This window comes from Lactuca virosa, chromosome 3 (genome assembly GCF_052849685.1).
Source record: "Lactuca virosa cultivar CGN04683 chromosome 3, Lactuca_virosa_CGN04683_v6, whole genome shotgun sequence".
NCBI classification, from domain to species: domain Eukaryota; kingdom Viridiplantae; phylum Streptophyta; class Magnoliopsida; order Asterales; family Asteraceae; genus Lactuca; species Lactuca virosa.
This window is the reverse complement of record NC_136428.1, coordinates 69,969,160-69,993,030: the sequence shown is the minus strand read 5'-3', so window position 1 is coordinate 69,993,030 and position 23,871 is coordinate 69,969,160. Positions and strand designations below refer to the sequence as shown.

Sequence of the window (23,871 nt, the reverse complement as noted above, 5' to 3'; positions counted from 1 at the left end):
CCGATGGCATCACCGAGTTCGACAGCTCTCATCTCCGCCTGCTGCCTCATCGACGAATGTTGTCATTCCGCCACCTGATGCCGCCTGTCATGTCGTGCATGGCCGGAGAAAACCCCGAGAACGAAGGGTGAGCTGTGAATGAAGAAGAGCTGGTCGCGAAAGGCCAGGACATCTCCGTTAGACCACCTTAACTCACAATTCTGTCCTTGAGGTGTTCGACGTCATGAGCGCCATATGTTGCCGCCGGAGAAGGCCTGTGACAGCCGCCCGCTTCGGAACTCTTCCCGCTGTCCCGCCGTCCGCTGTTGCTGCTGTCGTGAGAGTCGATGTTGTCGCCGATGGTGCTCCTGCTGCCGTCACTGTGCACCACCGGGGGTGGCTATCATCGCGAAGCACCGCCTGCCGGTATCCAACCTCCTTCTGCCGCCGCCGTGAGCCACCAGGTGGGTGGCTGGGGTGCATCTCACGAATCAGTGTCGTGTGTGTTGATTTTAGGGCTTGTGTGTGTATGATGTGGCTGGAAAATCAAGAAAGGCCACTGCCACCACGAGCCACCACTAGGGTGACTGTGTGTTGGTGATCAAGCAAGAATAAGAGAAAATATGACAAAGTAAAGATAGCCTAATGATTGCCTTTATTGAATGAATGAAACTGGAAAAGGTTACTACTTCTTAACAGCTAAAACAATGAAACTTTAAATAGGCTAAATACAACTGAAAACAGAAAAATAGCAACGGATCTTTTCCTGGGCAACACTCTCAAGTGCCCTTTTATTCTCCTCATTACTTGGTCAACATTGACTAACATTTCTCCTCCTTAATGCTGACTTTCTTCATACTCCCAAGTGCCCTTTTATTCTCCTCATTACTTGGTCAACATTGACTAACATTTCTCCCCCTTAATGTTGACTTTCTTCTTTAAATCTTCAACACCAATAAGTGCCTTCATTTCTGCAAACTTTATCCTTGGCATTGCTTTTGTCAATACATCAGCCTTTTGTTGGTCTCCACTTACATGATCCACCTCAATCTGTTCCTTTTCAATACACATCCGAATGAAGTGGTACTTTGTATCTATGTGCTTGCTCCTCCCATGGAAAACAGGGTTCCTTATAAGGGCAATAGCTGATTGATTGTCTATAAACAACTTTACCTTTTGTGCTTTCTGTCCAACCAAGTCACTAAATAGGTTCCTTAGCCATAACCCTTGACATGCAGCTACAGTAGCAGCCATATACTCAACTTCACATGAGCTGAGGGCTACTGTTTGTTGTTTCTGTGATGTCCAGGTTATCAAATTTCCTGAATAGTAGTAAGCTACACCTTTGGTTCCTCGCCCATCTTCCCGATCATTGCTATAGCTGCTATCACTATAGCCCACAAGCTTACCATCACCTCCCCTGTGATAAATTAGTCCATACTCGATTGTTCCTTTCACATATCTGAGGATATGTATTATGGCTGCATAGTGGCTTTGTTTAGGATCCTGCATATACTTGCTCACTACTCCAATGCTGTAATTCAAATCGGGTCTTGTGTGAACCAAGTATCTTAGGCTTCCAACAAGTTTCCTGTAGTTTGTTGCATTTACAGGTTCCCCATCTTCATCTTTTGTTAGCTTTAGCTTGGCCTCCATTGGATACAGAGAACTGTTGCAATCTTCCATCCCTGCTACCTTTAAAATTTTTTCTGCATATCCCTTCTGTGTGAGCATTATTCCATTCTTCTTTTGAGACACTTCTATTCCCAAATAATAAGATAACAATCCCAAATCACTCATGTCAAACACATTTTTTTCTTGAACTCTAGGATTCCTCTTTCACTTGAACCAGTAACTATAAGGTCATCCACATAAACACCTACAATGAGGACTAGATTGGGTTTATGTACCTTATAGACATCTTATTCTTGTGCACATCTGGTGAATCCTAGTCATTTGAGTGATTGATCCAGCTTTACATTCCAAGCTCTTGGCGCCTGTCTTAATCCGTACAGTGCCTTATGTAGACGATATACCATATTCTCATTTCATTTGACCGAGAATCCGATTGGCTGAGAGACATATACCTCCTCCTTGAGGTCCCCATGTAAAAATGCAGACTTGACATCTAAGTGATGTACAAGCCAATTTTCTTTTGTTGCTAAAGCAAGAATCAGCCTGATAGTTTCCAATCGTGCAACTGGTGCAAAAGCTTCTTCAAAATCAATACCCCTTTCTTGGACATACCCTTTGGCGACTAGGCGGGCCTTGTGTTTGATCACGTTTCCAGCTGCATCCCTTTTTAGCTTGAACACCCACTTTAACCCTATTGCCTTTCGGTTTGATGGCAACTTGGTTAAAGTCCAAGTGTTGTTCCTTTCAATTGACCTCAACTCAGATTCCATTGCTTGCTTCCATTCCCTTTCAGTCGATGCTTCTTGAAATGTCGTGGGTTCATCATCAATTAACAGCAGTTCCTGATTTCTTTCATACATCTCCTGTACTTCTGCATCATTCATTCTTGATGTGTTATGGTAGATTTCGTTAATTGATCGGAACACTTTTGCTGGAGTGTCATCAAATGAAGCTATTGACCCGCTTCTTTCGTGTTCTTCTGAGGTTTGACCCGGGAGAGTTGTTCGTGAGTAAACTCTAGACGAGTTTGACCATGGCGAGTCTTCATTCGTTGAATCACCTGTTACATGGTCAAAGTGAGAGTTATTAGTTAACGGCGTGTAGGGTTCTTCATTCACATCATCTTCATATTGTTGGGCTGGTGGTGATTGGGTTATTTCAACATTAGTCCAATAAGGTGTGGTAAGTGGCTCCCCTTTGTTTCTTCAGTCCAGGCCCAACATTTTGCCTCGTCAAAAATTACATCTCTTGCGACTACTATTCTCTCATTTCTGGGATTATATAGTCTATATCCCTTCGTTCCTTCATCTGTTCCCAAGTAGACCATCGATTCACTTCGATCACTTAGCTTGGTTAGGCCTCGCAGCTTCTTGACAAATCCCACACACCCAAAAATCTTCAGATGTGCAATCGAGGGTTTCGAGCCCTTCCATGCCTCATACGGTGTTACCTCCTTTAAGGCCTTTGTGCCAGTTCTGTTCAACAAATAAACAGAGTGTCGCACCGCCTCTCCCCAGAATTGGTCCGGTATCGCCATGGCCTTGAGCAACGATCTTGTCATCTCCAAGATCGTCCTGTTACGGCGTTCCACAACGCCGTTTTGCTGTGGCGTGTGTGGCGTCGTCAATTGGCGTTTTATCCCTGCACTTTCACAAAATTCCAGGAACTGAATGGAGTTGAATTCACCCCCACGATCAGTCCTTAACATCTTGATTCTAAAATTGCTTTCCTTCTCCACCTATAACTTAAAATTCTGGAACATATTAAAAGCCTCATCCTTTGCTTTAATCATATACACCCACATGTATCGTGAATAGTCATCGACTATTAGTAGGAAGTATTGGTTACCTCCCTTTGTTGCTGGTGTAATGGGACCGCACAAGTCTGCGTGTAGCAACTGGAGTGGTTCTTTGGCTCTCCACTGGGCCACTCTTGGGAAGCTTATCCTTGCCTGTTTAGCTAACATACATCCTTCACACACCTGTGATGGATGAGATAATCGAGGCATACCTGTTACCATTTCCTTTCGTGTCATCTCCCCAAGCATTTTGAAATTTGTGTGACCCATACGTGCATGTCATAGCCATGAGTCATCATCAATACTCATAGCTAAGCATACAGGTTTCCCAGGTGTGAGCCTTATTCTATAAAGTCTATTCTTTGACCTTTGGACCTTCATAATCAAGCAACCATCTGCATCATACATTTTTAAGAAATCTCTCTTCATTCCTATGTCATATCCTTCCTCAGTCATCTGTCCCAAACTTATTATATTGCTATGTAGGGCTGGAATATTATACACATCTGGGATGATGAACTGATCACCACTTTTACAATCAAATAATAATGTACCTTTCCCTTTAATTAGAACTTTAGAACCATCTCCAAATCGTACCTGTCCAGTCACTTTTTCATCAAGTTCTGCAAATAAGCCCTTTGAACCGGTCATGTGGTTACTAGCCTCATTATCCAGATACCACATATTATCATCATTGTTGTCTCTTAGCCGGTTCGGGTACACCTTTTCTTCATTCAGAAGAACCATGCTTGTAGTCTCTTCCCCATGTACGGTCAACAGAAGTGCAGGTCCATCTTCGTCTGCAACTAAATTCGCCTCCTGTTCCTGTTGCTTCTTTGCTTTGCACTCAGAAGCAAAGTGGCCAAATTCTTGACACTCAAAACACAGTATGTGACTTTTGTCACGAGGCTTCCGGTTGGAATTCCCAGTTTCTTGTCGTGAACTACCACCCCAGCGTCCACCTCTGCCACGCGTCGAACCCCGACCACGTGAGTTGCCTCTTCCTCCCCTGTCACTATTTCTTCCTCTTCCACGACCACCCGTCGTGTTTGACTTGCTTGGACTTTGATGGGTAGAGGAACCTTCCGTCTTGGCAAGTAACAAGGCATTATCTGCTTGTGTGCTTGTCTTCCGGAGTCGAAGTCGGTCTTCATATGCCTTTAGATGCCCAATTGCCTCTTCAAATGGCATGGATTCCATGTCTAAACTTTGTTCAATCGATGCCAACAAGTTTATGAGCCTTTCAGGGACAGTGTCAAACAACTTTCTCACCAGTTCTTCATCATTTAGTGTTGCTCCTGCACTGCTGTGTTTTGAGATCATGGATGATATTCTTCCTGCATAATCATCTATTGTTTCTGTATCTTTCATTTGGAGTCCTTCAAACTCACTTTTCAATACCCTCAGCCTTGCTTTCTGGACTCTTTCTGCACCCACATACCGTGACTTTAGAGAGTCCCACACTTCTCTAGTCGTCTTCTTCTTGGCAGCCTGCGCAAGCATCTCTTCTGGAATCGATTGGAAGATGAAGGCTCGATCCTGCTTGCTCTTCTTCTTATCCACAACCACTCCGGTTTGTGGCTCAATGACATCCCATAACCCATGGGCATCCATAATAGCTTCCATCTTAATCGACCATGTATTATAATTGAGCGAGGTTAGCATCGGGCATTGTAGGGGAAACATACTGTCTTTGGGTGGATTGGATGATGATGCTATTGTCATGGTATTGTATCTGATGTTTTTGGGCATACACTCTAATCAGAACCTTGAAGCTCTGATACCAATTGTTGGTGATCAAGCAAGAATAAGAGAAAATATGACAGAGTAAAGATAGCCTAATGATTGCCTTTATTGAATGAATGAAACTGGAAAAGGTTACTACTTCTTAAAAGCTAAAACAATGAAACTTTAAATAGGCTAAATACAACTGAAAACAAAAAAATAGCAACGGATCTTTTACTGGGCAACACTCCCACGTGCCCTTTTATTCTCCTGATTACTTGGTCAACATTGACTAACAGTGTGTGTGTGATAGAGTAGTTAGTATGTGTGTGTGTGTTTATTTTTGGATTAAAAGCCTTGTAACTGTAATTAGCATTGAATAATGGAAAAATAATAATAACCACCACCGTAAGGCGGTGTTCGCCGCCGTGAGCAGCCATTGACCACCACTACCCGAGGTGGTAGTGGGTGGTGCCCCACCAGCAAACCCTAATTGATTTAATGAAACCCTAATGGGCTTAAGGATTAGTTTTGGGCCTATTGGGCCATGTTTGGGTGAAAACCCCTAATTAGGGTTTAGAACACCCTAATTGTGAGTATTTGGACCTTAGACTTATTTGGACCCACTTTTGGGCCGTGGGGGATTGGATTGTGTATTAAGCCCAACTACACCATATGATTTATGACTTAATGGATTAAGTCCTTAATGGGTTAAGTAAGAAACACTTAACCCTAATTATCATTTTATGTGAAACCCTAGTTTCACTTGGACCTTGAATTGGGCCTTCCTATTGGGCTTTGGCGATTGGACTATTGATGGGCCATCCAAGAACAAGTTAATGGACCAAAGTAATTAGATGGGCTTTAGGATAAGGCCCATGTGAGGACTTGGGCCCAATTTGGAAAATTGGGCCATAGATGGGCCATAAGTGGGCCTTTATGATTATGTGATAATGGGCCATGGGAATTGGATTGGAATAATTGGATGGGCCTTAAGGAAAGACCATGTAGAGGTCTGGGCCCAATTTGGAAAATTGGGCCATATGTTGGGCTTTGGCCCATGATTTGACTTTTGGGCTTTTGTAGTGTGAGTTGGACCTTGGGCTTGGAACCCAATTATTAATTGGGTATTGTTTGATGTTGACAGTTCGGGAATCTGTCAACCAGCAACTGGAGTTTTATCTGCGGGACTTCAGCAGTGCCAAGTGAGTTATCCTCACTATACTAAGGGGTCTAAGGCACCAAGGCCGGCCCATTGGATATGTTATCCTAGCAGTGTTAGATGTTGAGTATGAGTTAGTGTTGCATGCTAGTGGTTATGCCAGTTAGGTAGATCTGTAGGACTACATGTGATGTTATATGATTATTGCATGCTCAGTAGTTATGTTATATGTCGATATGTTATGTGGTATGGGTTGAGGTGATACTGCTCCGTGCGGTAACCAACAAACCTGGGAGCATTCCAGATACGGGCTAAGGGAGACTCGTACTGTGGGCTCGATGGCAATCCAGATGTGAGCTGTGGGCCCGGAAGGCAATCCAGACTCACACTGTGGGCCCAGTGGTAATCTAGTAGGTGGAGCATTCCAGATACGAGCTGAGGGAGACTCGTACTGAGGGCTCGATGGCATTCCAGATACGAGCTGAGGGCCCGGTAGGCATTCCAGACTCGTACTGAGGGCCCATGGGTAATCCAGCTTGTAAAGTTGTGGATCCATTTCATGCTGTTCAGTTTGTTATGTTATAATATTACTGATATTGTTACGTGGACTGTATGTGTATCGGTATTTTGGGGGTAACTCACTAAGCTTTCGGGCTTACAGTTTCAGTTTATTGTTTCAGGTGCATCAGGGGATCGTGGCAAGGCAAAGGCGTGATCATACAGCTCCTCACTTTTATGACTATGTTTCTGGGATACTCTGATATTAAACTATTTTGAAAACATTTTGTAATGACTAATGGGTTTTGAATTGTTTAAAAAGTTTTAAATTGGCTTGAATTTTACGGGTGTTACAGTTACATGCAGTTTTTGGCGCCAAAAAGGTGGTTGAACATATGGTTATAAGACATAACCAATTCCAACAACAGTGATGTCACCACTTGGTTTTGGCAGGAAATTCATGGCTGGAACCTTACCCGCCAGGGGCTCTGCCCCTTGGAACCCCATACCCAGGGGAGTTGTCATCGTTAGAAGAAGTTACTCAGCTTTACTATGATGGAGGCCCCATTTTTTTCTTTTGCCATGGACCTTAAATTGTCTTGGATCGGTTTTGTTGACAATATATACAAACTTTCTCTTAAGTTCTTTCAGTCATTTCCAGATAATCGTCAACGGAGTCAGGTGACTCCCCATAATCCTTCAACCACATTTCTGCAACACATTTCTACATTGGTGTAGATCCCCGACTACCTTTAGCAGCATATCTCAGTTGAAAAAAAATGATACCTAAAGATATATTTAACAGGTAAAATATGTATTTATTATGTATAAAACTATATTTAATAATATAAATAAGAAAAAAGATGATACCTGTTTTCTAAGGCGTTAACTATCCCTACAAACACATTCCTACTCAAACGAAACATTGGTTTTGAAATCCTTTTATCTGTATACACAATTATCCGCAAAGTAATCGAGATATAGGCGTTCGTGTGCTTCCGTACGATTTCTGTTTAACATTACGCTTCATGTTCGTAGAATGCATGACTTCATTTTCTTCTTGTAGTTCATTAGTATAATACTCGTCCATCATGGTGATGAACATATCATCATAACCGGATGACTAGTCAAACAGATCCATAATAAAAATATGTTGAAAATTTGTATAAAAAGATAGTAAAACGGTAATGGTATGTAAAAAAAATTAAGTGGTATTTATAGAAGCATTTTTTTTTTGAATAATTGACCGTTGAACGGTCGTTTGAATCAATGGAATTGCGTTGCTTTGTGTCGAGTCCTCCATATCTTGCCACACAACGTAGCTGGGGGTATGTTCCAAGCAGCTCAACGGTGTGTAGGGATGCCAATTCAACATCTTACACAACGTTTAAACCATATAACCATCAGTTTAAGTGATAGTATAAATTTAGGATGAGTATAGGCGGGTATCCGCCTCATTTCGTCGGAACCGAAAACGGAACCGGAGGTTCCTGTGAAGTTAGAACTGGAATCAGAACCGGTCTAAACAGTTCTTAAATTTTTGGAACCAGTCCCGAAACCGGCGGTTTCTGTTCCGGGACTGTGACATCCCCATTTTCACGGTCAGAAAAGACCGATTTTGTTTATGCTTTATAAAAATCAGAGTACTTCTTTTAATAAAAATGTTGCGGAATTAGTTCCCAATAAAACATGATAAATACATTATCAAAGCATTTCCGAAGAAATGTATTTTTATTCATTTTAAAACATTTGGGATGTCATCGTCAATACAGAAACATAAGCATAAACAGAACTTACATTCATTTACACTAGTGATCTACATCTCTTTTAAATCTCTCAGTGTAAAGTAGCTTCATATTGACACCTGTGATACAAATAAGCTTGAGTGGGTCAGGTTGGGAAACGTGGTGAGTACATAGGGTTTTCAACCCACAATAATATAATTATTATGTTTAAACATCAAACAATCAATCCAATTACCCATCCCCATTATCTTCTTTACTCTTAAGGATCTACCCTAAGATTCAACTATTCCTCGTTCATTAATTCCTAAGGATCATCCTAAGGAATCGGCATGAAATCCATCGTTTTCAGGGTTTATTCAACAGGCACTAAGTCGCATAGTCGTCAGGGTTTATACAACAGACACTAAGTCGTATAGTCGCCAAGGTTTATACAACAGGGTACATCTGGTGGACACGCAGTTCAAAACATCTGGTGAACATGTAGTTCAAAACATCTGGTGAACACTTAGTTCAAAACATATGGTGAACACTTAGTTCAATAATACCTAGTGAATATGTAGTTCAAAAACACCTACAAGTTACGAGTCTGCTAGTGTTCCACTAGACTGTCTAGAATAGTCTGGTCGTCATCTATACTCCGCTAGATGACTAGATCAGCAATAACATCGAGGTCTCTCATTATTTTATTTTATTACACAACAACTATTACATCTACCCATGTTTTACCCAACACATTTTGTAGATATAAAATACATATACAGTTTAAATCATTTAAAACATGTATAACATCGTTCATCCAACATAGATAGCAAGTATACAGATAATATGCACACATAGCACATAATTTATATAAAATACTTCATATCTATGTGTAAGATGAAAGTAACTATGCACTCATTTGATAAGGTGGTGATTCCGAACTCAGACAGCGCTTCGCATCTTAAAAAAATAATTTTCTTCGACGAAACCTAGTATTATTACCACTAGAGTTTAGTCTATTATTCGCCGAGACTAATTAATAGTCTAGCTATTATTACTATTATATAAGCGTTAAACAATACTTATATAACCCATAATAATAGCCCAAGTACTTATTATAAGTTCCTAATAACGTTACTATAATTAAATAAAAGCTATATTAAAAATAGCGTAGGTGTAGCTCATTTACATCGGGTTTTATAGAAAACCGGGCTTTGGTTGGAGCAGCGTTCCCGAGCCGAAAAGCTCTTCTTCTCGGAGCCGTCGAGCACTCCGGGGCTTCCGCCTCGTGCTAGGGAGGTTCCCTAGGCTTTTCGGGGGGTTCAGGGCTAGAGAGAGGTTCTAGAGAGAGAGTAAAGAGAAGAAAGAATGGGAAATGTGTGAAGAAAATGAGGGTGGGAGAGGTTCTATTTATAGGGTGAAAATGACTGAACTTAGTGCCACATGTCACCATCTAGTGGCAAGACTCGGGGAGAAAGCAATGACCAAGATTTTGCCACATCACCCATTTTCGCACAACACACTTCCGACTTCTAAAATCCCTAACTTTCACATACGACCTCCGTTTTTGACGTTATTTATATCCACGCGTAGGTAAAAATAAGATCTACAACTTTCATTTTGACTTTATCGGCTAATTCTCGACCGATCTTAAATTTAACAGTACGAGGAGATTATACTGTTAAATGTCCGCGTCAAATTCATAACTTCTACATACGGACTCTGTTTTGGTCTGTCTTTTTACCGTTGAGTTCCTATTAATGAGATCTTCAATTCTCATTTAGGTCGCGTAGGCCAAAAACCGCTCGATCTAAAATTCGAGTTTCAGGCTGTGCACTGTTAAGCCAAATCTTAGAAAATTCATAACTTCCTCATACGAAGTCAGATTTGGGCGTTCTTTTTTTGTATATTCTCAGTTTAACGTATACTACAACTTTTGTGTATATTTCTAAGGCTAAAAAGTCCTCCATCGTAAATTCACTATTTACGTCTCCCGGTGTCGTGCCGGTTTTGCCATAAAACTTCGATGTACCATAACTTCTTCGTTATAACTCGGATTTCAACGTTCTTTATATGTACGGAACCCTTGAGACGTATTCTACAACTTGGTTAAGATTATTTATTCTAAATAATCTTTTGTCAAAAAGTCGTTTTCGACCCCTATCATCTCTAAATTGACTAGCCCGGATCTACGGGCATTACAATTATCTCCTCCTTAGGATGATTACGTCCCGGAATCATCAACGAAACAGGTCTCACATGATGACTCCATACATTATCTATTCATCCTAAGTAATAACCGTAACTTTGATGTTTCTTCGAACGAATATCTAACTCTAAGACTTCCTGATTGCAGGCGGTGCTCGATCTTGCACTTGCTCCCTATCTCACGTTAGACTCCAAATTATGACCTTCAAGTCACAATCTCGATCCTTACTGGAGACTGCTTCTTTTTCTTAACAAACCTAAGATAAGTTATTTTATTACTAAAATGGAACGATGTGTCATATTCCAATGACCTATCATCATATGCTGCAATGCTTAGACTCAGGTCTCTTAGAGTCTTCCAGAACAGACTATACTTTCCTTCATGTTCTAATCTCATCTTAAAAGGTAGCATTTCTAGCTACAAGAAACTTTTCGCGATACCTCTACTGATCGCTTTTTATTTTAATCTTCTGTTTTAAGTCAGATGCTACATCGAACTTGATTTCATTAATACAAAATAATTCTTAGCCATTGTAACAAAAAATAAATACTATAACTGGTTCATTACGATACAAGTTACAAACGACAAAAAATAATCGTTTTAAATGATAATCCAGATTGTTAAATATAAGTCATAAACCAAAGTTCATGTTCTTTACCATCAACACTTCCTTAATGTTATTTAACATTAAATCTTTTCAAAAGATATTATCATCATGTATGTTCAAATTGTTTTACGGTCATGTGTTCGCGTTCACATTCACATTCACATAATACCATTTGTTTTGAAAAAAAGTTGCAAATATGACTTATTAGCATTTTACCTCTAAAATCCTATTAGATAGTCCCAACAAATGTCTTAGTCATCAACGTTGTTACGGCCAATTCGTTTAAGTATTAAGTATTTTTAAATTTTAATATTTCGGAACCGGTTCCGGAGGTACCCGACGGGTAACGGTTCCTAAAAAATAGAAACCAAAACCGAAACTGATCCTTGGTGGTTTCTACTTTTAGGAACCGTAACGGTTCCGGTTCCCGTTACAATTACATAGTTACATAACTGACAATTCCGAGATGATTCCGATTATAAAATCGAATACCCGGTATCCGTGCTCACTTAAAAACAATACACCGGTTTCTTATATGTATGAGAATCAAGAAGATTTGTATTTAGAAATACTTAGCGAAAAAGATGAAGAAAAATCATTTTCTTTGTTGAAAAACCTATTTTGACCCTTCTTCTTCCCTTTTTTTTTAATTTTTAATTTTAATTTTATTTTTAATTTTAATTTTTTGATTATAATCAATATAATTGTTCATTATGATACATAAGAAAAATAAATAAAAAATTGTCATTAAGGAAAAAAAAAACGTCACAATATTTTTTTTATGGTATAAATCGACCTCTGGATATTCTTACTTAGAAATTATGTGAACTACAAATTGAAGCGAGTTAAAAAAAATATCACTTTAACATCCGAGGTGTAGTTTGCGTATTTATTAAGGAATGGATACCCTCTTTCCCCTCTCTGGTTAGGGTTTCCGACCTTCTTGCCGTGTCTAAATTCTTGTCTAGAAACTTAGGGTTCCATTCCATACTTCCATTTCTCTTGTTTACTCAGCCGGCAATCATACATCTCGCCATATCTATCCGACGGTCCGACGGCACGACGCAACGACGCCTCCAGCCCTCCACTGATTCGACGCCTCTTTCTCCGACTGTCCGACAATCAGCCATCCACTGATTCGACGCCTCCAGCTTTCCAGTCCCCGAATCAACGCATCCATCCCTCCACTGATTCCGGTCCCTCAATTTTTTTAGGTTAGTTGTAACTGATTGTTCTCCAGAATTTTTGAAATAGTGCCCACTTCAGAATCATATGAAAATTTGCCTGCTTCAGAATCTATACTTAAGTATATGAAAATTTTGTTTGGCCGTATCTGATTTTTGGCCGCTTGTTATTGAATCGAATAAGAAATTAGAAATGAGTTAGTAGTCTCGAGGTTGGTCTAATTTGAGTTTTTCCACCTTGCATACAGATTCGTGAAAGTTTATTAATCCAATGGGAAAGAAAAAAACAGATGAGGGTGGAGAGAAGGGTAAGCAAAGCACCAAAGAAGGAAAGAAAGAGAAGCTATCAGTGTCAGCCATGCTTGCCAGCATGGACCAGAAACCTGATAAAGCAAAGAAAGTAACTTCCTCAAGCTCCACCACCCGTCATCCCAAAACCAAAGCACCTTCAAAATTACAGTCCTATGCAGACATTGATCTCCCTCCTTCAGATGATGAAGAAGATGATGACGCAGAGTATGAATCCGGAGAAGAAGTTCAAAAAGGAGGACCCAAAAAGCCCAGCAGGAAAGAAAGGGCTAATGACAGGAATCTTGAAGTATCAATAACCGAGAAAGATTTAAAGAAACGAGAAAAGAAGGATATGATTCATGCCCAAGTAATTGAACAAGCCAAACAAGAAGCTTTAAAAGATGACCATGATGCATTCACAGTGGTGATAGGTAGTAGGGCTTCAGTTCTTGATGGTCAAGATGATGCAGATGCGAATGTAAAAGACATAACAGTGGATAATTTCTCAGTTTCTGCACGAGGGAAAGAGTTGATGAAAAATGCATCTGTGAAAATCTCTCATGGAAAGAGATATGGGTTAGTTGGACCCAACGGAAAGGGAAAGTCAACCCTCTTAAAGCTTCTAGCTTGGAGAAAGATTCCTGTTCCCAAGAACATAGATGTTCTTTTAGTGGAACAAGAAATAGTTGGTGATGACAAAACTGCCCTTCAAGCTGTAGTTGCAGCAAATGAGGAGCTTGTTAAGCTAAGACAAGAAGTCGCCACATTGTTGGAATCACCCGAGGGCGAAAATGGAAATGAAGTTGATGACGATGCTGGAGAAAAACTTGCTGAATTATACGAAAAGTTACAGATAATGGGTTCAGATGCTGCTGAAGCACAAGCTTCCAAGATTCTTGCTGGATTAGGGTTCACAAAAACTATGCAAATTCGTGCCACAAGATCTTTCAGTGGTGGGTGGCGTATGCGAATCTCATTGGCTCGTGCCCTTTTTGTGCAACCTACTTTGTTACTACTAGATGAACCCACAAATCATCTTGACCTGAGAGCTGTTCTTTGGCTGGAAGAATACTTATGCAGATGGAAGAAAACTTTAGTTGTTGTTTCACACGATAGAGACTTCTTAAACACTGTCTGTAATGAAATAATCCATCTCCATGACTTAAAACTCCACATGTATCGTGGAAACTTTGATGATTTTGAAAGTGGGTATGAACAACGTCGCAAAGAAATGAATAAAAAATTTGAAACTTATGACAAACAAGTCAAAGCTGCTAAAAGAGCCGGGAACCAAAAGCAACAAGAGAAAGTCAAAGAGAAGGCGAAATTTGCAGTCAAAGAAGCGAAAAAGAAATCAAAAGGGAAAGTTGATGAAGATGAAGAAATCCCAGAAGCCCCACAAAAATGGAGAGATTACACAGTCGAGTTTCATTTTCCCGAACCCACCGAGTTAACTCCACCATTGTTACAACTAATTGATGTTAGTTTTAGTTATCCGGAAAGAGACGATTTTCGATTATCTGATGTGGATGTTGGGATTGATATGGGGACACGTGTCGCTATTGTGGGCCCCAATGGTGCTGGAAAGTCAACTTTACTAAACTTACTTGCAGGTGATTTGAATCCAACTGAAGGGGAAGTGAGGAGAAGTCAGAAGCTAAGAATCGGGAGATACTCGCAACATTTTGTTGACTTGTTGACCATGGGTGAAACCCCGGTTCAGTATCTACTCCGGTTACATCCAGAACAAGAGGGGTTTAGCAAGCAAGAAGCAGTTCGTGCTAAACTTGGTAAATTTGGGTTGCCAAGTCATAATCATTTGACTCCAATTGCTAAATTGTCAGGGGGACAAAAAGCACGTGTTGTTTTTACATCGATTTCAATGTCAAAACCCCATATTTTGTTGCTTGATGAGCCCACAAATCATTTGGATATGCAGAGTATTGATGCACTTGCGGATGCCCTTGATGAGTTTAGTGGTGGGGTTGTTCTTGTGAGTCATGACTCGAGGTTGATTTCTAGGGTTTGTGATGATGAAGAGAAGAGTGAGATTTGGGTTGTGGATAATGGGGTTGTGGACAAGTTTGAGGGGAGTTTTGAGGATTATAAAGAGGAGCTTCAGAAGGAGATTAGAGCTGAGGTTGACGAATGATTGAATGATTGATGTGGTATGTATCTACATTGTATTACATAACAACAAATATTTTTCATGTCTATATCTAATCTTCTCTCTCTACCTTCATTACCTTTTTAGCTGTAATTGCTTTTACTTGAATCTCTGATGATGTTTGATGTTCATCCGCAGGGAACTTGAAGGCATCTTGATTATAATGGAGCATTTCTTTGGTGGTTATATATTTGCACTTTCATATGGAGATTTTGAGGCCTCTATATTAAATATGCATTTTTTTTTTAAAGTTTTAAGTATTTGCGAATTGTTTTTATATGATACTGATACCTAAGTGTTGCTTGTGTTGAACACATAGGACATAATTACATTTGTTCTATTGTGCTTTTGTGTATGCTTTATAGCTTAATAAGGTCAACATGCCCACAATGTTAATTCCTTTTTAAGGTATTTATAATACTTTTAGCATGCATTGTGGATTATGCAAAATGACTTTCGAGTAACTTCAATTTTTATAAATACCAATCTTTTGGGTTTTATGACTGTGTGATTTCTTGTTTGAGGATGGTTGTTAGATATTAAATTGACACCTTTCACGAGGAATATGTATTTTGTTAATTGAATGTCATTCAATTGTGGCTAAAAACATGGATGATTTGTTCAAATGTGGAAATTTTGTACCTACTTAAACCTTGGTGTTATGGTAGTGGAACCATGAGAAGAGCTTTTTGAAGACATGGTGAGCAAAATATTCTTATACTGGAGCTATGTTATTCCTTTTATCTATTTTATAGAAGATTATCATACATAAGTTACCTTTCCCTTTCCCTTTTCTCTAATGATATGTATTCTTGTTGTTTTTTTAGGCGGCTAGAGTTTCCTCAACACCTATAATGCTGCAGATGTTTGACTTTATATGATTGCGTAACAAGGTAGGTAGTGTTTTCTTATTTTCTTTCTAGTTTCTAGCAAGCGGTTTATGTATATATGATGCTAAAAAGTATTTGACAAATCCTTCATCTAACAATATTAACTTTTCTGGTTACTGTCTTGTTTTAATAAGTAGATGATTTTGTTTTCAGTTTTACAGTTGTGCGAAATGAAAAACAAACGGTTGTGTTTAAGATCCAATAAGAAAGTTTCAGGCTTGGTGGATAAGGTAAACTTTTGGTCTATATTCTAATGTCACTAATTAGTAACCAAGTTTCTGGTTTCTTCTTACCTAAAGGCAAAGGTAGCTACCTCAAACTTTTTTTTACAAGAGGTTTTACCATTTTTCTTCAAACTTCAAACATCTCTATGAAACCTTAAACTGTTTTTTCTTTTATAATAAGCTTGAAATGCCAACTCATCTTTATCTGCAATCTCATTTTACCACCCGTTTACATTATTTATATTTTTTTGATTTTTTATGTGTATTTTTGTTTTTTTATATAAAAATATATGAGATGTTGGAAATTTAGTTACATTTAAATGTAAAATATATCTTACTAGTTAATATAATTCTAGAAAAATAAAATTTTGTATCATTTACATATAAAACTTTTTTTTTCCTATTTTTTTAATATATAAGATCTAGAAATGTCATTCTTTATTAATTGTAATATTATATTTAAGAATTTTAAGTAGTAGTAAAGATTTTGCAGAAAACCATGTGAATGTTGTTTTTTTATTAAAAAAGCATAATTATATTTTTTACATTATCCTTATTTAAAGAATTTATAGTTTTATTTGATTAGTCTTTTATAAAATTTAAGGTTGGTTGGTGGAACAAAACTGAAAGTTGGTTACTATTTATGGAAGTTATTTTAAATAAGTTATCAAATCATTGTCATGTCATTGCCAAGTCTGTAGTCTAACTAACACGATAAAAAGAAAAAAAGGGAAAACAAGTTGGCTTTTTACTTTTTCATATAAGTGGTAAAACGGTTTTTTTTTAAAAGATGTCCCTAAACGTGAAATTTGATTACTATTGAATGACATTAATTCTTTATTTTTTGAATAGTATTATGAATTAATTATAGTAGTGTTGCAGTGGAAAACTGTTAAAGAGGAATTACATGAAGACATGAAGAAGCTGAAAATGCTTTAGAGAAGAAAAAGCAACGAGAGATTGAGGTTTGCTAATTCTTTTTTAAATAGTTTTAATGTGGTCAAAATAAATTTATTTGATTTGCTTATGGTATGGTAATGGTGTGATTGCAACTGGAGAAGCCAAAGACAATGCTAGCTTTCAGCATCGATTCTTTTTTTTTTTTTTTTTTAATCTGTACTAGTTTGTAAAGTGTAATTGCGTAATTATTCTCATTAGTTGATTTCAGTATCGCAAAGTAAACAACTCCAATTTTGGATTACGTGCAGAAATCATAATGCAAGTATACAAAGGCCAAAGATACTAGAAAGTAGAAACTACAAACAACATTACATTGGAATGGAATCGGTTATTCCTATTTTTATCTTTTGTATCTTTTTGCCAAGAAAGATTTGTACGGGTTTGCTTGGGTGAGTTTCGATTGATTTTACCAACTTTTCGTAAGTCTTATTCTCGTAATCTTCAAACACGCCCTAAAATATACCATAAAAAAATCATATATATATATATATATATATATATATATATATATATATATATATATATATATAGGAAAAGTAAAGAATGAAATAGCGAACAAACCTCAAGGTTGAGAGAATTGTATTAGTTCCTTTTACTTTTGCCTTCCTTCCTCCCGTAGTTCTCCTGAATAAATAAATAATAAAGAAAATGCTATTTTTTACACAAACTTTGTTGTTAAATCTGAGGAACCAACTGTTTGTTAGAATAGTAAAAACGGAATTTTATTGTTTGATTATTTATATTTATTTGCCTCATATTTCATTCTTTTAATTTAGCTCATGATTTAAAAAGGTTTGAATGAATTATTGTTTCTACGTTCTATATTACAGTATAAATAATGTAAAATTATAAATTAAGTTATTGTTTATTAATTTATATTGTCTATGATAAATGGTTAAAATGTTTTTTCATAGTATATAATTAATTCAAAATTAATACGATCATATTTTTTTCGCTTATAATTGTTGAAAAGTCTAATTAATAGAGTTATTTTAATATAGAAAATGCGAGTTAAATTTGTATAGAACGGGACCACTGAAAATCAATATAGGTTAGAAAAATACATGCATAAATTTTATTATTATTATTCTTTGTTACAGATGGTTTAATGAGTTGGAATGAATCAAGTTTTATACAAACAAGTATGTAAAAAATGGGATTAAGGGTTGAAGATGGTATAGAGAAAAAGACAAGTGGCGGTTGATGTTTTCTGCTCCTGGTTAGAAAGTTCCAATGCTTTCACAACCAACCATTGACACTTGAAGTCTTCGATGTCTGTTCCAATCTGTTACAATCGAGAGCATGAGTTGTGGTTCTTTAATTAAGACCAACATAAATAAATGATATTTTTGGTGGACTAACCTTTCCAATCAATCACCTCCGGAGCACCAAAACAGTCCAAATAATCATCCTACAAGATTTTTATTTAACAATCACAAATATATTCATTTCAACTGTGGAAATTTCCAAAATAATATATAACTGTTGTCGGAAAAATGACCTTAAAAATTTCCAATAGAAAAGTCCACTATATGAAAAATTGTTACAACTAATCTTTCAAGTTAATTACTTGCACCTGAAAATAGGTGAGGACATCTTTCACTTGAACATGATCATCCAGATTCTTGATCTCCAAACATAATAAGTCTTTGATCTGAAATGTTTCTTTAAGATTCTGGAAATATGGTTGCGAAGAACAACTCCACCATTTACAGCAATCATACCAACTTTGGGTAATCTAAACCAACACTGCGTGTATGGGATTCATCCATAATGTCATCAAGTACAAGAAAATATGTTTGAAGCTGCAATCACAAGATACAACGAATGTTATCATCTAACACGACTAAGTTGATTCTTTTTTACTTAATGAGCTTAATGCATTAAGCACCTAATCTGGACAAGTATACACATCTCTTTCTTTTTGACTTAGTCTGGACACGACGATTTAATGGGTTAAGCCAAAAAACATGACTTAATGTATGAACACATGACCCCTTTACCTATCTTCACTTCTTTTTTCCTACCAACCACTCTCACATTACAATTGATGAAAATTATGGAAAAAATAGAACTCATTCATACCTTTTCACTTTAACAAACATCATTACCCATTCAATCACTTTACCCATAAATAACTTACTTGGAAAAAAACAAACAACCCCTTAATAGTTATTTGGAAAAGAAAATCCATGCATAGGCAGTTAGGCACAAATTAATAGTTTTTGGTATTTATATGTAATTACCCATTCAATGCACCAACCAAGGGCACATGCAAGAAAAACTTCATCTTCTGTTAGTTCTTCTCCTTTTAGAAGCTTGTAGTTGTCCACAACAGAAAGCCCTCTATTTAACTTTCCTGCATAAACCATATTTTAATTTGTTGTAAGATAGACAATCAATTTGCAAAAGGTTAGGCCTACTTTAAGACAAAATATCTTATGGAGAAACTGATTTTACAGTTTTTACCTCCAGATACATTGTAGTCAAAAATCTGCAGAAAGTAAGAAAAACAATTGTTAAAGTTATTGGATATGGCTATTAGTTTCTTGCTATGAAGATCACATAATAGAATTCAAACATTAAAAGGTGGAGCTCAAATACACAACTAGGGATGCAAGTTTGACCCGCGGATTCGGGTACCCGTGGATACCCGACCCGAACGGGGCGGGTATTCCCCGTCTAACCGGGTAACGGGGCGGGGACGGGGCTGAAATTTCATAACCGAAACGGGTACGGGGCGGGGACGGGTATGGTACTATCCACCCATTTAAAACCCGAATATATATATATATATATATATATATATATATATATATATATATATATATATAATGTTTATCGGAAATTATAACTCATTAATATCTACAACACTCTTGGGTTCGTTAAAATGTAAAAGCAAAACGTTTGGCATTTCAAGATATCCCATTAAATTTCCTTACATTGGTCTGATTGTTTTTTAGTTGATATTATTTACTGTTCGACGATCTTACTCGGAAAAAGACTGAATATATTGGCTTTAAAGGAGATTTTATTTACTATAAAATAATCTACTTTTTAATCCACTAAACCTTACCAGCTTTAAATAGTTTGCAACTACCGTTCAAAATTCCAAACAAAATACATACCGTAAAATGGTGCGAATTTATAGACATTAAAAGAACAAACCATTCATATTACGTTAAATTATTTTAAAAACGTATAAAGCAAAACTCAATTATAGAAAGAGTATGAAGAATAATTATGGTTATTTTTAAATGTGTAAATTAAATCATAAAACTCGTTAAAATTTTAGAAATGAAAAGGACTAGTTTTGGACATTATTTATCAAACGGGTATCCATCGGGTCCTCCGAATCCGGCGGATATTTTTTCACCCGAACCCGTCGGGGATAATGCGGGTCGGGGGCGGGGATGGGTGCGGGGTCGGAGATCGGGTGCGGGGACGGGTATTACAGACTCCGCTAATATCCGCCCCGTTTGCATCCTTATACACAACTAGATAAATGACAAACACAAGAGCTTAAATAGTAACATGTCCCTCCAAATATGAAGGTATATAATACCACCGCTTAAAGTTAAAAAATGAGCATGTATGTATAGTATATCATTTAATAAGCCAACAAAAAACATTACCATAGTTTCAAAGAAAGAAAACTAATGTTTAGGCCACATAGTTGATCAGGGATTAGGTTTTGTCAAAGAAAACAGAGATAGATGAATTCTATCTGATTTCTGCATTTGAATAATCAAATTTTCATCAAAAACTCAGAAGTTTATATATAATAATATATTGGGTAAATTACATCAATCGTCCCTTGTCCACATATCAGAAAGCGTGTTTAGTCCATATTTTCAAAAATTAACTCGGACCCTCCGTCGTTTGTTTTAACCTTGCACACTTCATCCCCCAGACATAAAAAGACTATTTTACCTTTTACAATTTGTTTTTTTAATTTTTTTATCTGTTTTATCATTTTCAGCTAATAAAAAAAAGAAAAATATATATACACCTACCCACCCCTCCCCCTTTTTCTTTCCCTACATTTCTTTCGTCTCCCTAACTATCTGGAAAGACCAAAATATCACCACCATCGTATTCTCAGTTTCAATATTTGCCATTTTCATCTCCGGTTACCCCAAAAACATGTCCGGTGACTCTGAACAGAAAAGAAAGAACTCCATTTTTTTTCTCTAAGAACTTCACCATTCTCTTTTTCTTGTAGCCCTTTCTCTTTAATAACTCCATTTCATGGACCAAAAAGAAAGAACAGGTTGATGAACCCTGTCGAAAATGGTCAGGGAAGAAGAAGAGAGAGGTAAACGCAAACCCTAAATTGTCGTCTGCATCTGAAGTGTCATAACACAAACCCTAGATCGATGGCGTATCCCTTCGTCTTTTTAGATGTGCGTCTGAAGGTGGACATAGGGTTTCAGGTGGTGGCGATAGAAGGTTTGGAAGAGTCACATAGGTGGTGATGACGGCTTTGCAAGGTCACCTTTATCCGGTGAGGCGGCGACTTCAGATGTCGCTGGAAGTGGCTTGAACATCGATGGATGGGATGTGATTGTGGGTGAGGGAGTTGGATGGAGGCAATGATAGGTGGTGATGGTGGCTCTGCGAGGTCACCTTCTCCAGAGGTGGGGACGATGATTGTGGCTAGTGATTTAGCCGACATTTTTAGGAAGTCTGTGAGTTTGTTTCCGATTAGCAACAATTGAAGGGTGGGGAAAATGTAGGGTCTCTATTTTTCTTTTAAAAAAATTGATAACAAAAACAATAAAAACATTAAATCAATTGAAAATTAAAAACATAAGGGTATTATCTATCGTCATTTCAATTTTGGAAAGGACTAAGTTCGCAATAAAGTCGTCTTTGAGGAATGAAGCATGCAAAGTTAAACCAAATGAGGGACGGTCCGAGTTAATTTTTGAAAATAGGGACTAAACACGCTTTCTGACATATGTACGAGGGACGATTGGTGTAATTTACTCTAATATATTTCAGCCGAATAGATAGATATAGATTTAGAAGTTAGAACATGAATCGTTTAAACTATGTATTCAGTGTTATCATCTCCTAATTAATGTAGCAAAAGAATTTCAATAGTGATTAATCTCACGCAAATCTTCTAGAATTTTATAAAATATTTTAAAAACAGATATCCAAGTCAGCGACGGGACAAACTAACGTCCACAGTCAACGCATTAATGCATACAAAAATAATACATGCATAAATAAATCAAACAATTGGATATTCAGAGAAAGTAACTCTATTATAACATGATTTGTTTAACGTATTTACTAAACGATATTTGTGTAACTTTTAGGATGGCCATATCCCGGAAAGTTATGTAAATAGTGGTAAACAAAGAGTCCACACATTACCACAAGAAATATGGGTATATTTATTTTAACTAAACTAGATTATTACCCGTGCTGACGCGCCAAACGCGAGGAACATAAATTAAATACATATCACATTAATAGGCGGCTTTGTCTTAGGTTGAATTTTAATAAAAAAAATGTTAGTTAGATTCATTTTTAGAGTTTTTGAACCAAACTTATTAGATAAAAATATTTAATATTTATATTAGAGCAATTTGGTTTTTTAATACAATAATTTTTAACATAAACGATCTATGTGATCTTTGTTTTATCACAACATAATGCGACTTTTTGATTAAAACATGTTGTGTAGTAGCTTTATGAAATGACTTTGTTCCGTGTACCAACCCCCATGGAGGCTCATATGACTCTTTTCATATTGGCCCTATAAAACCAAAAACAACGATAAGTTGTTACATGTACCAGCAACATTAAATTCTGTAAAGAAATTCGATAAACATTACAAATAAAGTGAATTGTCATAACCATAAACATCAAATTCAGACACTGTAATTTGGTCGATTTCAAAGTACTTTTTCCTTATAAAAATTAAAATATTATTTTTCAGGCTACACCAATCACATATACATATCTTCCGATCAAATAAATTATTATAAAAAAATGTTATGATAAAAAATATAATATTAGTTTCATAATTTGCTAAAGGTTAACATTAATAAATAATAATTAACTTTCACAAATCTTGCATTTTGGTCACTACATCCAACTAACAAATGAAATTCGATTTAAAGGATTGATTCAAGAAGTGCATTCATGACTTCTTGTAGCTGAATTTTGGGAAATGTTAAGACCTACTGAGATATGAGGGAATGGTCTCTGAGGCTACGGTTGGTTTCTATAGGGCAATACAAATTCAAAATCGTTAGCACATATCTTTCCTACCTGCTTCAATTATTAAATTTAGATCAAATTTGTCAAAATCAAATTATAAAATAAAAAAAACAAATATGTAACCTAACAATCAAACAACATATTTTTCATTGAAATAAATATCATAAATCTACAATTTACACTTTATTTATTATTTTTGAATTATATATTACATTTTCATCTTTAATGGTCACTAACACCTCTTTCTGCCTTATTGTTGTGACACGCATCTATATCGAAAATAAGAGAAAGAACTATAGAGAAGAATGTTGACAAAGTGATACTTCATTGAAAACGCAGCAAAATTCTTCATAAAGCCGGTAGGATTCTTCTATAGACTGCTAGAAGGTCTATATAGTGACAACCGGTGTGACATCCATGAGAACGCACCACTTAAAATAACAGTTTTGATTAATGTGAGTGAAAAAATTATTTAGAATGCTTACCAGTTGTGATAGTTTCCACTTGGATGTGAACATTAACATTCTTGTAGGGAAATGGAACTTCAAATGAACCCTACATAGCCAAATCAACAAACA

At 36.9% G+C, this 23,871-nt stretch overlaps 3 protein-coding genes across 3 annotated transcripts; 1 reads left to right on the top strand and 2 right to left on the bottom strand.

The window, feature by feature from the left end:
* Positions 1-3,691: 3,691 nt before the first annotated feature.
* LOC145163628 (uncharacterized) lies at positions 3,692-5,038 on the bottom strand. Its single transcript, XM_079082443.1, has one exon. It carries the CDS (start codon positions 5,036-5,038, stop codon positions 3,692-3,694), a length of 1,347 nt encoding a protein of 448 aa, XP_078938569.1.
* Positions 5,039-12,193: 7,155 nt separating this feature from the next.
* On the top strand, positions 12,194-15,429 carry LOC145165918 (ABC transporter F family member 4-like). The gene is made up of 3 exons (XM_079084835.1): positions 12,194-12,551; positions 12,770-14,980; positions 15,118-15,429. Exon 2 carries the CDS (start codon positions 12,793-12,795, stop codon positions 14,962-14,964), a length of 2,172 nt encoding a protein of 723 aa, XP_078940961.1. The 5' UTR covers positions 12,194-12,551; positions 12,770-12,792; the 3' UTR covers positions 14,965-14,980; positions 15,118-15,429.
* Positions 15,430-18,212: 2,783 nt separating this feature from the next.
* Positions 18,213-20,538, bottom strand: FPS1 (farnesyl diphosphate synthase 1). The gene is given in 8 exon segments (XM_079082442.1): positions 18,213-18,338; positions 18,432-18,464; positions 18,624-18,688; positions 18,691-18,804; positions 18,807-18,858; positions 19,300-19,412; positions 19,523-19,605; positions 20,387-20,538. Coding segments are annotated over 8 exon segments (738 nt in total).
* Positions 20,539-23,871: the final 3,333 nt, after the last annotated feature.